A 17,291-nucleotide genomic window follows, 5' to 3' on the forward strand; every position below is an offset into this window, starting at 1 on the left:
CACCACAGGTGTCCTGTGATATGTCAGGATGACCAGTGCATTGACTGGGACTTGGATTTTTCTGTGTCTCTAAAACTCTCAGTCTGGCTGAGAGGACAGCAGGACTCCACATGTCACTCAAAACTTTGTTGGTGTGGGAAACAGAAAACCCTGGTGACTTGTTTGGAGTCCTTTTGCAAGCCATGGTCTGCTGTACTAAGATAAGCTAATAGTGCTACTGTTCAGTTTCTCCTATTCTCCTATATACCCTTTGGCAATTATGGAATTGCTAGCAAACATTTCCTAGTAGAAAATCAGGGCAAAACAACCTGCCTCTAACAAGTAGGAGTTCACCTCCTGGTGTTTTGTCTAAAAATTGATAACTGTACCAGTCACCTCTGAAGGAGAAAGGAAATATATTTCACTGACCTACGGTAACGCTTGCAGTATATATTCCAATTTATGCAAAGCATTAGATGAATGTCACAATGGATCCCAAAATATAACTAGCAAGTTGGTTTTGAGTTACAGCCTTTGACTTCGTAATTTTCTGGATTATTTGTGGCATTAAAGTGGTCAGCAACTCTCGTTATTGGTCATATCCGGTGATAATATCAGTGAACAGAAACTTCTTTCTTTCTTACTAAAAATAACTTCTTTATTTCTTATTCAAAAATGTATACAAAAAATACATTATACATTTACTTTCCAAAATATTTAGCTTTACAGTTGTACAAAGGCGTAGATCCTGTATGATAGAGTGGGGTTTGAAGCAGAAGGCTCCTGATTCATCTTTGCTTCACCGTAAGCCGAACGGGCAGATATAAAATGTACTGTCCTCAATTAAAACATCACTCTTACACCTTGGGTCATATTCAACTTCTTCTCATGCTTTCTGAGCCAAAAAGTAATACCAGGTCCAACTCAAAATTTTAGGCATTTCCTTACTGAGCTGAATGTGAGACTGGGAACAGATCTCTAGTTTCTGGATGAAATTTTTATAATTGGGGGCCTTTCACCCAGTCTCTTTAAATTGGATGTAGGGTGCTGTAACTGAATGCTGAAATCTGTCTGAAGAAACCTTTTATTGGAAGCTAAAAGAGCCTTGAATTCTACTCTTAATGTATGTGTGTGCCTGCGCATATATAAAGAAAAATTGCTTATCTAGCAGGTCATTAAGATTCTTTTTTTCAGTCGTTTTAGCCATTGACTGTGCTAAAAGTTAATATTTTATTTCAAAAGGGATTGACAGGACCTGATGGATCACCAGGTCCAGCTGGTTCAAAAGGACAAAAGGTGAGATTAAACTCTTTCATTAGATTTCCTTCCCATTTTTCAATTTCCAGACTCTTTTATTTAATTATAGGATTGGAGGTGCTTGCCAGTTGCTGAATAATAATAACAATAATAATAATAATAATAATAATAATAATAATAATAATAATAATAATCTATAATAATAATAATCTATAATAATAATAATAATAATAATAATAATAATAATAATAATAATAACGATACCTTAACAGTTCCTAGGTCCTTGGTTAGGACTCGAGCTGCTGAGCTATTAACCAGCCTCAAAGGCTGTGAATCTCACTAAAGATTAACCAATAAATAATAATCTCAATAGGTGGATAAAAATGCCAAATCCAGTCTAAATATCTGGCTGACTGTATGACGAACCATAATAACAACAACCCATCTTTTTATATATATTTCAAGGTGGAAAACATATCTAATTATCCTGTCTCCTATTTTCCCCACAACCACAACCCTGTGAGCAGTGGTGGAATCCAATTTTTTTTTTACTACTGGTTCTGTGTCTTGGTGGGTGTGGTGTGGCTTGGTGGGCATGGCTTGGTGGGTGTGGCAGGGGAAGGATACTGCAAAATCTCCATTCCCACTCCACTCCAGGGGGAGGATACTGCAAAATCTCCATTCCCATCACACTCCAGGGGAAGGATACTGCAAAATCCCCATTCCCACCCCTCTCTAGAGAGAAGGCTATTGCAAAATTTCCATTCCCACCCCACTCTGGGGCCAGCCAGAGGTGGTATTTGCCAATTCTTTGAACTACTCAAAATTTCCGCTACCGGTTCTCCAGAACCTGTCAGAACCTGCTGAATTTCACCCCTGCCTGTGAGGTAACCTGGGCTGAGAGTGATGACTGGCCCAAAATCACTCACCTGGGTTTTTATGCCTAAAGCAAGTCTAGAACTCATCATCTCCTTGATTCCTGTACTCTGCCTTGTCTCTAAACAAAAAGTAACACAAACAAATAAGAACTTGTATAAATGTTTTAAATATTTGAAATGTGTAACATTTATAATTTTTAGGGTGAAGTGGGCTTGCCTGGAGGCCGTGGACTTCCTGTAAGTCATTGATTTTTACACGGTATCTTTTTTTTAACAACTGAAATATATTTCCTTAACTGTTCTATAAAAATTAGATCAATTAAAAAACACATCTTTAAACCTGGAGGAAGTTTCTGGTCATTTATAGAAAAATTCAAAAAATACTCTCCTGTCTTGAAATTGATAGGGGATATTAGTCTTTGTGGCCTTCTTATTACTTAATACTGGAAAATAGCTTTGAGTTGATAATAGAATTTAAATTCCAGCAGGAAGCTGTTTTTATTTGTGAATAAGATTTGATCATAGTCTCCTCAGTTGAAAGTGCTGAAATTTGAAACAGGAATTTTGTAAAACCCTCCTCCCTCCCTTCTCAACCCAACAAAGGGATTTTACCATGTTTATAAAATCAGAGGAATTGTAAAGCAAGCACTAATTGGAAATGTATTTAAAATGCATTAAAAGAGTTCTAAAATAGGATTCTGGATTAAAAAGACACAGCTTAAATTGCCTCTGAAAGATACAGAAAGAAAGAAAGAAAGAAAGAAAGAAAGAAAGAAAGAAAGAGAGAAAGAGAGAAAGAGAGAAAGAAAGAAAGGACTGCTTCAGCTTCAACCACAACAATACACGAGCACACAATAGATACAAACTTAAAGTAAACCACTCCAAACTCAATTGCAGAAAATATGACTTCAGCAACAGAGTGGTCAATGCCTGGAATGTACTACCTGACTCTGTGGTTTCATCCCAAAACCCCCAAAATTTTAACCTTAGACTGGCTACTGTTGACCTCACCCCATTCCTAAGAGGTCTGTAAGGGACGTGCATAAGTGCACTAGCGTGCCTACCATCCCTGTCCTAATGTTCCCTTTAATTGTATTCATTTTATGTATTCAATCCATGCTTATATATACTGTATTATCTAATACGTACTCGACAAATAAATGAAAAAATATAAAATAAATAAAATATTGGAGAACTACAAAGGAAAAAGCTTAGTGAGAATGAGTGGGGTAGGGGTAGGGTTACTTCCAAATAAATTACTGTTCATGTGGGATTTTTGTTTAAATAATAACAAGTGCTTCTACCTGAAGGGGCATCCTGTGCCGTGTATGTGTGTTTTTGTGTCTGTGTGTCTGTGTGTGTGTGTGTGAGAGAGAGAGATCTCAAGATGGTGACTGCAATTATGCAATTGAATCCTTGTCTTTTAAATAGGCATGTGATGTGTGTAGAAAAAAGTCAGGCTTGATCATATGGATATTTGACATTTTACATCCCACCTGCAGACATACACCTACCTACCATACTTCTGATCCCACTCTAGCTTTCTCATGGCAATCATGTGCATTTAAGAATATAGTTATGTATTTATCATCTTTAATTTTCTTCTCAGATGACACAGCTAAGTCCACATTTCCTCATGTTCTGTGACCTATTTATTATCATAGCCATTTAAGTAACAAGTGCCAGTACAACGAAGCTGTAAAAATTAAACATTGCATGGAGATAAATGAAATATGGAAAGAGGGTAGAAAGACAGACACCACCTAATAAAAGGAATCTTAGTTTTGTTGGTCAAAGCTATTCTAGATGACATTGGAACATTCCTTATGGGCTTTTGTTTTCTTTCTTTTTTTAAAATTAAAGTTAATTAAATTAAATGGGTAATTTAAAAACCATAAGGTTGCTGTGAAATGGAGATAGGAATATCAGTAGAACAGCAGAATGTTATTATCTACAACAGAGTATAGTACAGTGTTATGTACAAGGCAAGTGAATTATAGTATGATAAAAGGCCTAAGAGGACTTATGAGAAAGTTCTCAAAGAGACTGGTTTCCCAATAGATTGTGTGGTAACAACTGCCCAGAATATTTGCAATATCTGCCAATTTAAGAAGGCTGAATTGAGTAAAGTCACCTTGAATTTTACAACTGTATTACATTGGAATCTCTGGAAAAAGAAAAAAATAATAAAACTGGTGGAGATTAAACTATACCCCACACCCACTATGAACTATTGTTCCAGTAATTCTGTTGAACAAAACCAAAGTCACTGTTTTTGAAGTTTTATATTATATAATATATATATATATTATATAATATAAAATATTATATATATATATATATATATATTATAAATATAAATATATTTATATTATTATATTATATTATTTTATATTATATTATAAATATATTTATATATATTTATGAGGAGCCTGGATAGCTCAGCAGACTAATGCATTGTAATTTAACTCCAGCTGTCTGCAATTAGTAAGTTCGAATCTTGCCAGGCTCAAGGTTGACTCAGCCTTCCATCCTTTCTAAGGTAGGTAAATTGAGGACCCAGTTTGTGGGGGCAATAAGCTGACTTTGTAAAAATATACAAAAGTATGAAGGCTATTGCTTAACGCATTGTAAGCCGCCCTGAGTCTCCGGAGAAGGGCGGCATATAAATCAAATAAAATATATATATATATATTGTCCTTTTCTACTGCATGGGCTTGGTAGGTAGCTCAACTCATCATAATTCATGATGAAATTACAAGTCACACCTTTCCATAATGATGAGAACATCGTGGCATTGTATAAATCAATTTATAAAGCACAATATGGGTGAAAAAAGGCATAGGTAAAATGAGAGTATGGTAGATTTTCCACATGACATACTGATGTTGGCTGGGTTATTATGTCATATTATCTGATACAAATGCAGCATTCTTGTATTTCTTTATTAATACAATATTTTGTAGACCACTTACTTCCCAAGGTTCAAAGTGGATTAGATTATGAATACGAAAAGCATAAAATATAAATAGCCTCCTCCACACATGAACTAGCTCAAAGCGACCCTATCACATTTGTCTCCAAATACCTAGTGGGAGAATGAGGTATAAATCCTTTTGAAAGGGTAGAAAGTTAGGAATGTTCTGTAGCTCTGGAAGGAAGGTGTTCTGATTAACAGGCCTTTGCGGCCATCCAAAGCTGTTCTGGGTCCCACGAGGCCTTTGTTTTGGAAGCAACTTTGGAAAATGCTCTTCCATGGCCTCTCTGCAGGCTCCCCAAAAGTGCAAGAAAGCACAGTTCTTCCATGATTTTTGGAGTCTCTGGAGGCCATGTAAAAGCTCCATTCTCCATAAAAGCTTCATTTAGGAGCCCTAAATTGCACAGAAACAGGGCTGTGCTTTTGAGAATACTGTCAGGAAATTACACCTTAGTTCTAGATTGGATCTCTCTTTAACAAACTTCCACCCATTGGTAATTGTCCTACCCTCAGATGCTTTAAAAAAAAAGTTAATCCCTTCTTCTCTGAATGCTGACATGTGAATGTTGGCATGTCACCTAAAACATTCTTGCATGCCATTTTTGACACATGTATCATAGGTTCACCATCACTGCTTCCAATCTCCACCTTCACAGATCGTTCAGAAGGGTATTATGGTCAATATTTATGAGAGGAGTACCATACCACAAAGACATGCAGTAGCAACAACAGCAACTACAGCAGACTGCAAATGAACTGATTGTTTGCATAGGATGCTGCTATGGACATGACAATGCTCATGGGGTTCAGACTGTAGAGCCATTAGGGCTGAAATGGAAAAGAATATATCCGTCAGTAGCTCCTTTTGTTGAAAGCTTCACTTCATAAAAAAAAAATGGAAGCATGGAAAATGTTCTCAATATTTCAAACAAAGAATTAGTGGAGATCTTTCAAATTGACTGTGAAATCATCATTGCTTTCTATCCATCCAACCATCATTGGGCCCATTCTGTCTTCTTGTAAGCTTTGGATAGTGGAGTTCTTGTCTAGCCTCTTTCCTTTGGGTAAAGAAAACAGATTTTTGTCTCTTGAAAATAAATGTTGAAACAATCCAGAATAAAGTACAAAAATGTACAGATAGGATCTGGACAGTGTGGCAATAACTGTGAATCTTGCATTTTAAAATGTGAAGTTGTACTTTTAAGCACAGATTAATCAAGCAAGAAAATTGCTTTGTCACATTCAACATCCGTCTCAAAGATAATTAAAACTGCTTGAAATTCTTTGCTAACTCATCCAAATGGAGAGATGAAAACAATATATTCTGTTCCCAGTTAAAAATGTTGATGTTTGTTTTTCCATTCTGAATATATCTACAGTTGGTTTGAGTTGAAAACTCAACATATAAAAATAATAATTAGAAAACTTTGTTTTTTCTATTTTAGGGAAAGGGAATTCGCGGACCTCCTGTGAGTAGGGGTTTTTGTTGTTGTTTTTTGTTTTGCACTTTGAAACAGTTTGCACATACCAGTGGTGGGATTCAAACAATTTAACAACCGGTTCTCTGCCCTAATGATTCTTCCAACAACCAGTTCACCAAATTGCTCAGAAAGTTAACAACCGGTTCTCCCGAAGTGGTGCGAACTGGCTGAATCCCACCACTGGCACATATCCAGTAAACATCTCAACAAGCCCCCACAGTTTTCTTGGCAACATTTTCAGAAGTGGTTTGCCATTGCTTCCTTTTTAGGGTTGAGAAAAAGTGACAGGATCAAGTCATCCAGTTGGCTTCATGCTTAAAGTAGGACTAAAATCATGGTCTTTCAGTTTCTAATCTGGTGCCTTTAACCACTCCTGCATACCCAAACCAAGTCTCAAACAGAACATAATCAACCATACACAATTAACTGCCTATTAAACTCTTCTGTTTAAGAAAAACCCATTCATTCCTTGGACTGGGCTAGCTTTCAAAGCAGGAGTCGTTAGCCCTTGGATACCTCCAGCACTGTTTTTATGGTCCAAGCTTTTTGCATGTTTGAGGAGGGTACTTTTAAAGAGATGATATAGGGCTTAACTGTTGCCAAAATTTAAGACACCGATTTCACACGTTAAAAATGCAATACTCCCAAATGTTGGATGGGATTTTATTTTCCTATTTTGGGCATTTGGAGTGCAAATCAGGAAGCTTGAACTAAGACATAAGTCAGATATTTTGTCTCTTTAAGACTCTTACTATGCACACCCTTCCAAGGTGATATCCTTTGCTGCTCTAGAGAGATTTAAAAAATAGTAACAATAATACCGCAGCACAGGCCCTGGTTACAAGAAAGTTACCAATCCCTGTTATGAGAAGTTTAATTGGTTTCTATCTTTTTTTCAATACAGGGACCTCCTGGTATAGGAGGACTTCCAGGAGAAGTGGGAAGAGTTGGGCCACCTGTGAGTATTTTGTTCCATATTCCATTAAATAATTGATTAATATTTGCCTGCTTGTTAAAGCTTGTACCATGCTTTTAGGAAAGATATCCCTCAGGAATGACTGACACATTGATTACACTTGAATACACTAAAATGAATCTACCCTTTAGGTCTATCTTTGAAGGATTGTTCCAATTGTAAATATATACCCGGTTTTCCCCCAAAATAAGCCTGGGTCTTATATATTAATTTTTGCTTTAAAAGACAAATTGGGCTTATTTTCCAATTGGGTCTTATTTTCAGGGGAACACACATCCATCTGGCTGTTGATCTTAACTGGGGCTTATTTTGGGGTAGGGCTTATATTATGAGCATCCTGAAAAATCATGCTAGGGCTTATTTTCCAGTTGGGTCTTATTTTTGGGGAAGCACAGTACTAGCCATTCCAAACTTAATAATTTTTAGATGTTTAGTTGTAGCCTGAATGTCCAACCAGCACAGAGGGCACAGATTGTGGAAATCTGTTATTGATATGGATCTCTGCAATAGAATGCCACCAATATTATTACTATGTCTAAAGGAAGATTCACACTTCATCTTTAGTCCATTGCCTGTTGCCCACTGTAGAATAAATAGACCTTTGTTTTAAGCCTACACAGCTCTTATTATGTTTGCTATATTCTACTTAATTACATAAAAAGCTCTTCTTAATTCCTATAAGTAGCATTTATTGGAACTCAGTTGAGCACAGATTAGATTACATTGGTTAACATTCTCTCATGTGGTGAAGTCTCATCTGGGAATATTACTTTACAATTACTGTACAAGTAGTCATTCCTACGACTGCTTATATGAATAATAAAGGTTTTACAGCTGATTCCAGCTGATGCAGATTAAACAGTGAATCCAATTAAGTTCAGCTTTTCCTCCCAAATAACTGCATGTGAAAATGATGTGTGATATTTATTTGTTGGGTATTGTAATAAATGAAGTCTTTCAAAACTCCATAAATTAATCTGCCCATTCTGAAACACCCATTTATTTGGAATTATTGATTCTTCTATCTTTATCTATGCACTCCCATAATTAAAGGTGTATATTTAAGAGGTTTCACATAGGAATCCATTTGTATGTAATCAGCTTCCTACATCAGTTGAGAGGTAAAAGTAATGAAAGGTATGACTGGTTTTAATTGGTTTTCATTATCCTTTCTTCTAAGAGACTTGGATATACAATTTATTTTTATGCTCTTGTGACACTGTTTAGGGTGATCCTGGAAGGAGAGGCCCCACAGGAGTGCCGGGACCTCCAGGGCCGAGGGTAAGTTTTCAGGATTAATACTGAAAATAAGAAGTGTTTCAAAAAAAGTCCTCCTTCTCCAATTCATTTACAGAACCTTTTTAAACAATTTGTATGATAGATAGATAGATAGATAGATAGATAGATAGATAGATAGATAGATAGATAGATAATTTTATTTCTATATCGCCCCTCTCCTGAAGGACTCGGGGTGGTGCACAGCCAAGTAAAAACACAATACAAATCCCAATTAATTTTAATAATTATTAGAATTATTACATTTACGGCCAAGATTCGTTAAAAACCCAAAAATTTAAAACTCCGAATTTAAGGTCGGAGGTCGGAGATCTTGCGTATTTCTGGGGGCAGTTCGTTCCAAAGGGCAGGAGCTCCCACAGAGAAGGCTTTTCCCCTGGGTGTCGCCAGCCGACATAGTTTGGCCAATGGCACCCTGAGGAGTCCCTCTCTGTGGGAGCAAACTGGTCGATGGGAGGCTATCAGTGGCAGAAGGCGATCTCGTAAATACCCAGGCCCTGAGCCTTGGAGCGCTTTAAAGGTGGTAACCAACACCTTGAATCGCACCCGGAAGATCACTGGGAGCCAGTGCAGCTTGCGCAGGAGAGGTGTTACATGAGCACAACGGGTTGCACCCATAATCATCCGCGCGGCTGCATTCTGGATGCAGAATAATATTGTATGAATGCAGTATGATATTGTAGGGAAAGGAGTAGCAGAACCTGGAGCCAGAGATAGGAGAGGCATGAGCCTAGAATTTCTATGTAGCCACAAGTGAACTAAGTCCAACCCTCTTTGACTTCTGTTACCCTTATCTAGCACCAAAATCTAGCACCAAAATTGTGTTACCCATTAGTTGAGGATATTCCTGTGCATAGGCATAAGCAGCCATAAATCATTTTAATTGCACCTTCATATGCGGAACTGATCTTTTGTACCTGACAGATATTCTCAAAGAGGAAATTTGAAATATTTTAGGCTGCAGAATCTCTTAGTTAAAAATACAATTCCAGGAACTCTTAAGAGACAAAGCATTGAGTTGTCATGACCACAAAGACACTTGGAAGGGGGGTGACTTCTGAATGGCAGTTAACAAGCCCCACTTTTTCTTCCGTTCTTTAATTGCTATAGTCACCCTGGCTATGCTATTTTCCCTCTCATGGAACGCCATTAAATTTTTGCAGAACTGCAGAGCCTGACAGCTGGAAAAATCCTACTCTAGTCAGCATGAGCGATGTACCAAGCTTTGCATAGCATGTCAAGTGGGCCCTTTGCACCCTATTTTAGATACATGTTGCTCTGGCTTATTTTCAAAGGGTGCCAGTTGATCCAATTCAATACTGAGTAAAAGGGCAAATGCATGAAGGCTGCCCATATTTATAGTTGATCCCATTTATTAAATGAAGACAAAAAGCCAGAAATTTTCAGAAACCCAGTATGAATGGAGAATGCAATCCTGAACTAAAAAGATTCCAAAGGCAAAGTTCGATTATATAGGGAAAGAGGTCCTATGTTTTCCAATATTGGTTCTATTTGTGAGTTTAAATAAGTTCTCTGTTGGTGGTGGAAGATAACCCTTGACCTTGTAAAAAGCTCCTTTACTGCATATGTGGATCTGTACCACCAGCCTTATTAATTCAAGTTCAGCTCGATGCTTGACAATATTCATGGCTATCCTAATTTTATACTTTGCTAATCTACTTCAGGGAACAGTTGGCCACCATGGTGGAGATCCACTGGTAAGATATTTATCTTCCTTTTTATGGATGAGGACACCTTCCTGGGCTTCCGGAAAGCCCTAAAGACCTGGCTGTATTTCCAGGTCTGGGGTTAATGTGATTGTAGATTGTAGTAGTTAGATTGTAGGTGGGACTGTCATATTTATTCTACTGTTTATGCCATAGGGCATTTAATTGTTTTATGCAGAAAGTATGTTTATGTGGGTCTTAATTGTTTTACTGGAGGTAGGGGAATTGTCTCTATGAGACTTTTGTAAATTGCCCAGGGTCTTCTAGAGTGGACAGTCATAATAATTAAATTATAGTAAATTAGTAAACAGATTTTCTCTAATCAAGATTTCTCTTTATTAACTTAATTCATTGTTTCATTTTTAGTGTCCACACGCCTGCACATCTGGCCATCCCGGATTTGCTGGAATGATGGGCATGAAGGTAGGAGAAGGGACAGGGGTGATACATTCTGGGTATGACTGGATATTGGTTGGATGTTGATAAATTTCAAAAAATGTTACAGCAGTACCATAACAATCTAGACCTAAGGTTAAATGTCACTGGAACATGAAACAAACATTTATTATATGAAAACCATTTAACAATTTAATAAGTGCTACTTACGGCAATAGTACTATGAATAAACTGCTGCAAGAAGATCGCGCAGACTGACTACAAACACAGCATGACAAAGTAGCAATCATGCTGCAATGGAGTATCTGCAAGAAATACTATTTGTCTGCAAGCCAGAACTGGTGGAATCATAAAATAGACAAACTCATAGAAAATGAAAAAGCTAAAATGCTTCAAACAAAATACCTACTACATAATATAGACTTAACAAATGTCAATAAGAAAGACAAAAAACCCCTGGATGTGGCAATACCTGGAGACAGCAAAATTGAAGAGAAAGAACTGGAGAAAAATCACAAAATACAAAGACCAGCAAATAGAAATAGAATGACTGTGGCAAAAGAAAGCAAGGATAGTACCAATAGTAATAGGGACCTTGGATACAACACCAAAACAACTGGAGCCCAGAACAACTTGAACACTATTGGCATTGACAAAATCACCATTGGTCAATTGCAACGGCAGCTTTTACTTGGAACAGCTTATATCCTGCAACAATACCTTTAACACCATCAAACAACATCTGCCTATCTACCTGCCAAGGACCCAATACGCAGATAAAAATGCCAAATCCAGTCTAAATATCTGGCTGACTGTGTGACCAACCATAATAAGAACAATGGATGATCCTATTAACTCTTGGGGATTCATACTGAACACTTTGGAGAATTCTGATTTAAATGTTTTAATTCCAACTTCTCCAACCTGATATTCTCCAGCTATATTAGGTCACACCACACATAATTACTAACTGATATGATCACGGCTTAACGGATTCTAAGAGTTGAGGTCCAAGACATCTGGAGGGCATCAGACTAGGAAAATAACTGGTTTCACATAGCTAAAATATCATTTTTTAATAGGCAATGTTTCCGGTGGCATATTTAGCATCAGTGAAAATATATTTGCTTTATATTTTAGGGTCACAAAGGAGCAAAAGGTGAGAGTGGGGAACCAGGAAAGCAAGGCTTTAAGGTAAGAGGAAGTAGTACGTGATTACATGCAAATCAGCTGGAATAATGATGCTTTATGGAGGAAGAATGTTTAACGTTGCTGTGTTTTTAAGAAAGGAATAACAACAATCTTCTTAGAATTAATCTTAGCATTTCTTCATTATTTTCCTAGCAGTTAGTTACAGCAGCTAATAATGGCCCTCTGAATCACTAAAAATAATGTGCTTTGTTTTGTTCTGCTTTTTATGACATGTGAACAAATCTTGTGATTTGTAAACTACAGTTTATGCTTTAGCATATAGTTTGTTCAATCAACCATGGCTGAAAGCAGTAATGATTCAGTGTGATATTGTGTACCATCAGCTTTTCATCCCCTTTATTGCCTGGTTGCATGCTTTCTCAAATAAGTCAGCCCTGTTTTAATGTGCACTGCCTCCACACGTACATATATGGGAAATACATAAATAATACAATAGATAATATTGAGGGAAACAGAATAAATTATGTATGCTAATTTTTATAATGCGTTATTAACTAACTTGTGCCTTGTATATATTTTTAGGGAGAAGAAGGCGAACAAGGACGAATTGGTGACATCGGAGATCAGGGCCCTCCGGTAAAGTATTTCCTTTTATTTAACTTTTTAGTTGCATTTCATCATATTGAGATGTAAGAAACTAAGAAAACCCAATAGCCATCTACCCCTTATCATTATAAATTCCTAATCTGACTATGTTGTTATCAGGGGTAGTATTCACTTACCTTCGCTCCCGTTTCGCAAATGTGAGTGTGCACACGCTTCGCTTGCATGTGCCACCTCCGCACATGCACAGGGCCTTCTGCACATCTACAGAGTGTCAAAAATGGGATGTGATGACATCCGGGTGGATAGGCGGAGCCTCCTGCAGCCGCCGCTACCGGTTTGCCTGAACGAGATAGAACCGGTTGAATACCACCACTGACCGTTCTCATGATCAAACTAATGGGAATCATTTTCCTCCTGGGTTTAGTATTAATTGAAACCAGAAGTACCTGGATTTTTCTTTAGCACATTTAGTGTTGAAGCCAATTGCTTAGTTTGTTACCTGTCTTGAACCAGACTGAAAGGATAACAATAAATAGGAATGCCATTCACAGTAGGAATAAGGAAACTAATAACTAGGTGATGTGAGAAGCAGGAATGCCTGAGCCCAGTGGTGAAATGTAAAATTTGTTACTACCGGTTCTGTGGGCGTGGCTTGGTGGTGGTGGGTAATATGACTGAGTGGGCGTGGCCAACTTTTTTTTTTTTTTTTACTTTTAAAAGCATTTTTTTTACAACCTCTTTGGCTGAAGAGGTTGTAAAAAAAATGCTTTTAAAGCCTCTGACAATCCCAGCTGACTTGCCTAATTGGCAGAGGCTTTTTTTCCTTTTAAAAACAATTTTTCTATAACCTCTTCAGCCAAATAGGTTGTAGAAAAAATGCTTTTAAAAGCCTCTGATGATGCCAGCTGAGCCGCGTGATCATCAGAGGCTTTTTTTTTTTTTACTTTTAAAAGCATTTATTCAGCCAAAGAGGTTGTAGAAAAAATGCTTTTAAAAATAAAAAAAAGCCTCTGATGATTGCGTGGCTCAGCTGGGCAATGAGGGGGGGGCAGGGATTTTTGCTACTGGTTCTCTGAACCACCCGCCTCCATCGCTACCGGATCGGGCGATCCGGTCCAAACCAGGAGCATTTCACCCATGCCTGAGCCCCAGTCTTCTTCCCATACAGGTAGTCCTCAATTTACAACCACAACTGAGCTCAAAATTTCCAATGCTAAGCAAGAGAGATATTAAGTGAGTTTTGTCCCGTCTTACAGTCTTTCTTGGCACATTTGTAAAGTGAATCACAGCGGTTGTTAAGTTAGCAACATAGTTTTTAAGGGAAGCTGGCTTCCTGATTGAATTTGCTTGTCAGAAGGTCACAAATGGGGATCACATGACCTCAGGACACTGCAACCGTCATAAATACATGCCAGTTGCCAAGCACCTGGATTTTGATCACGTGACCACGAGGATGTTGCAACGGTCATAAGTGTGAAAAACTGTCATAAGTCATTTTTTCCAGTGCTGTGAATGGTCACTAAATGGATGATTGAAGTGGAGGACTACTTGTAGTGCCAAAGTATGTGTGTCAATGGCTTTTTCTTTAGACTTAACAGCAAGCACTTTCACACCACACCAATCAAAAGCAAATCTAGGCAGTTCTCACAATTGATAAATAATAAATTCTACAGTGCATCTAATAATAATATTTGACGTGAAATTAGTTGCATCTCCATAGGATTCTAAGTATAACAAACATTTCATAATCTTCTGAATAGTAACAAAAAGGAAGGTGATTTTATTTCTGGGAGCTAATTTCACAAAAGATGACTCACAGTACATCATTTTGGAAGTTCTGAGTTCATACAGATGGAGACAGAAAAACATATGCAATGTTTAAGGCTTTGTTGTTTTTCTTTTGCTAAGTCATGTCTAATTCTTTATGGTCCCATGGACCATAGAACACCAGACTGCCCTGTCCACCACTGTCTCCTGAAGTTTGCCCAAATTCATGTTCATTGCATCGATGACACTATCTAGCCATCTCGTCCTCTGCTGTCCCCTTCTCCTTTTGCCTTCAATTTTTCCCAACACCAGGGTCTTTTTCAATAAGTCCTCTCTTCTCATTGGGTGACCAAAGAATTTGAACTTCAGCTTCAGTATCTGTCCTTCCAAAGAACAGGCAGGGTTAATTTCCTCAAGACTTTGGGATTTTTTTTAAAAAAAATGAATCAGTAGAAAAGCTTTAAAGTAAGACACAGGAATGAACATAGAAGAGGTTTAAAAACTGTTTTATCCAAGGAAAGTGAGCATATATTTGTATGTGATCAATCGTGTACATGGGCCTTATGTTTCATGAATCTTTTGCATTTCAGGGACCTCAAGGGTTAAGAGGTTTCATTGGCATTATGGGTCCTAAAGGAGATAAAGTAAGTAGCATCAATTCTACATTTGTGATTTCAAATCATTTGGTAAAGTTGATTAATTGAGCGGTTTCTTGGTTTACATAAGAATTGATATGTGAGGACATTCATAAGGACATGGTGGATATTACTTGAAATGTACATGGTGAATCTTGCATTTCTGCTTCTTCACCTTGCCTTGAATGGACATTAGGGAGTGCAAGCCTTGATCTGATCCTCAAAAGCATGGTCATTAGTTCCCAAAGGATGGTCTATCCAAGTGATAGCTAACTTTTTCCAGACCAAGTGCCCAAAGCATGTGCGTGTGAACCCCCAAAATGCAATGCACACACGGCCCTCCACATGCGCCCTGCCCCCGTGCATGCGCGCGTGGCCCCCCGCCTCTGCACATGTGCGGCAGAGACCCAAAGACCAGCTGGCCAGTGGGAGGCATGCACGCATGTGCAGCGGAGCTGAACTGGAGCAATAGCTTGCGTGCCATCAGAGAGGGTGCTGCGTGTTCACCATCACGGGCCTATCCTATTGTTTAGTATCTATGATCCTATTATATATGGATGCAACTAAAACAGTCACTGGAATATTTAGTTATTAAAAATGTGGTAAAAACATTTAACATAAATGTTAGAACTATTGCTTTTTTAAAACTTATGCGTGTTTTACTACTAGCGCATGTGTAGATACCCTTGTGTAATAATCTATAAATCTGAATATACATTCCCATTTATCTGAAAGATAAAGGTTCTTCAATTCTACGGTTTTATGGTTTGCAGTTTAAGAATGAAACTAAAACAGTCACTGGAATATTTACTTACTAAAAATGTAACAACTTTTAATATTAATATTAGAACTGGTTTTTTTTTTTTAAATCGTGCTTGTTTTCCCACTAGGGCAGGGGTGTCACACCAGGATGGCATGGGCCGGACTGAAGTGACATAGGCCAGAACCTTACAGTTTCTAGGATGGCCACATGGGCCGGATTCAGCCTTATCGCGGGCCGAATTCGGCCCTCAGGCCTTGAGTTTGACACCCCTGCACTAGGGCATATGTAGATAAACTTGTATAATAATCTATAAATCAGAATATATATTCCCATTTTTCTGAAAGATAAAGGTTCTCTAATTCTACATTTTTAGGGTTTGCGGTCTAGATATCCAACTGCTATAATCGTGCAGTGTTCTGAGCAACCTCCTTTTCGATCGGGGGTGTCCAACTTTGGCAACTTTACTTGTGGACTTCAAATCACAGAAATCCCCACCCAGAATGCCTGGCTGGGGAATTCTGGGAGTTGAAGTCCACAAGTCTTAAAGTTGCCAAGGTTGGATACCCTTGCTTGAGGTGATATGGGATTAAAATATACATCATGTGTATTTTGTTTTCTTAAACATTAAAATTATTCACATAATTCAGTGTTGTATTGGTTATCAATATTATCTCAATATTTCACCAAATAAGAATAACACATTATTGCTATAAGCAGCACATTCTCTATTCAACTTCTATTTGTGATTGGCCATACAGTCCTATTCGATTCAGTGTTTATAGGCTTTCTCTAAGATGGAGTTTATTGATTATGTTAGCTTTCTCTTTGCTTGTAATTAAAAATATTCTGAGGTAGTTCTACAATGAAGAGTATATTCTGATTCATCACATAGTTTAACACTTGTTTTATGGTTTCCAGAACAAACCCAGTTTGTACTGTCAAAATTTGGTGGTAAACCAGTGATATTTAACTATGCAATTTAATATCCCTTTCTGTTTAATATATGTGAACCAAATAAATTAACCCTATACAAATAAGAGCTCTCTCAGTTGTGAATGAGGTATGTTCTACCAGAAGGCGTAGATGCCCATTTTGGGTGTGTTTCTGGTTTAGTATCACTCTCTAGTTTGTCGGACTGAGGTAATAGCAAGGAACACCTTTTTGTCAACTTCAGCTAATGTACTAACTATGGCTTATCTCTTGACCCGATTACTGCAATGTGTTCTACATGCAGCTGCTTTTGTATCTAATTTGGAAATTACAGTACAGAGTTCATCAGCCAAGAATAGCCTTGAGAATGCCAAAAAAGATTTTAAAAAATCCAAAACCTAGATTACTTCTATGTAGAAAAACATCACATGGATTCCCAATATTAATCTTGATGATATACAGAAGTGTTAG

General features: G+C 37.6%; 1 protein-coding gene across 1 annotated transcript in view; it reads left to right on the top strand.

Moving 5' to 3' along the window:
- The window catches only part of COL9A1 (collagen type IX alpha 1 chain), a 94,489-nt gene that overhangs the window by 29,129 nt on the left and 48,069 nt on the right, over nucleotides 1-17,291 (top strand). Inside the window, exons 9-18 of the mRNA XM_070932245.1 lie at nucleotides 1,222-1,275; nucleotides 2,316-2,351; nucleotides 6,537-6,560; nucleotides 7,477-7,530; nucleotides 8,776-8,829; nucleotides 10,530-10,562; nucleotides 10,938-10,994; nucleotides 12,108-12,161; nucleotides 12,702-12,755; nucleotides 15,083-15,136. Coding sequence (XP_070788346.1) covers nucleotides 1,222-1,275; nucleotides 2,316-2,351; nucleotides 6,537-6,560; nucleotides 7,477-7,530; nucleotides 8,776-8,829; nucleotides 10,530-10,562; nucleotides 10,938-10,994; nucleotides 12,108-12,161; nucleotides 12,702-12,755; nucleotides 15,083-15,136 — 474 coding nt within the window. The remainder of the gene's footprint in view (nucleotides 1-1,221; nucleotides 1,276-2,315; nucleotides 2,352-6,536; nucleotides 6,561-7,476; nucleotides 7,531-8,775; nucleotides 8,830-10,529; nucleotides 10,563-10,937; nucleotides 10,995-12,107; nucleotides 12,162-12,701; nucleotides 12,756-15,082; nucleotides 15,137-17,291) is intronic.

Source organism: Pituophis catenifer, unplaced genomic scaffold (genome assembly GCF_029215685.1).
Source record: "Pituophis catenifer annectens isolate HBS135680 unplaced genomic scaffold, rPitCat1.0.hap2 SCAF_1, whole genome shotgun sequence".
NCBI lineage: Eukaryota > Metazoa > Chordata > Lepidosauria > Squamata > Colubridae > Pituophis > Pituophis catenifer.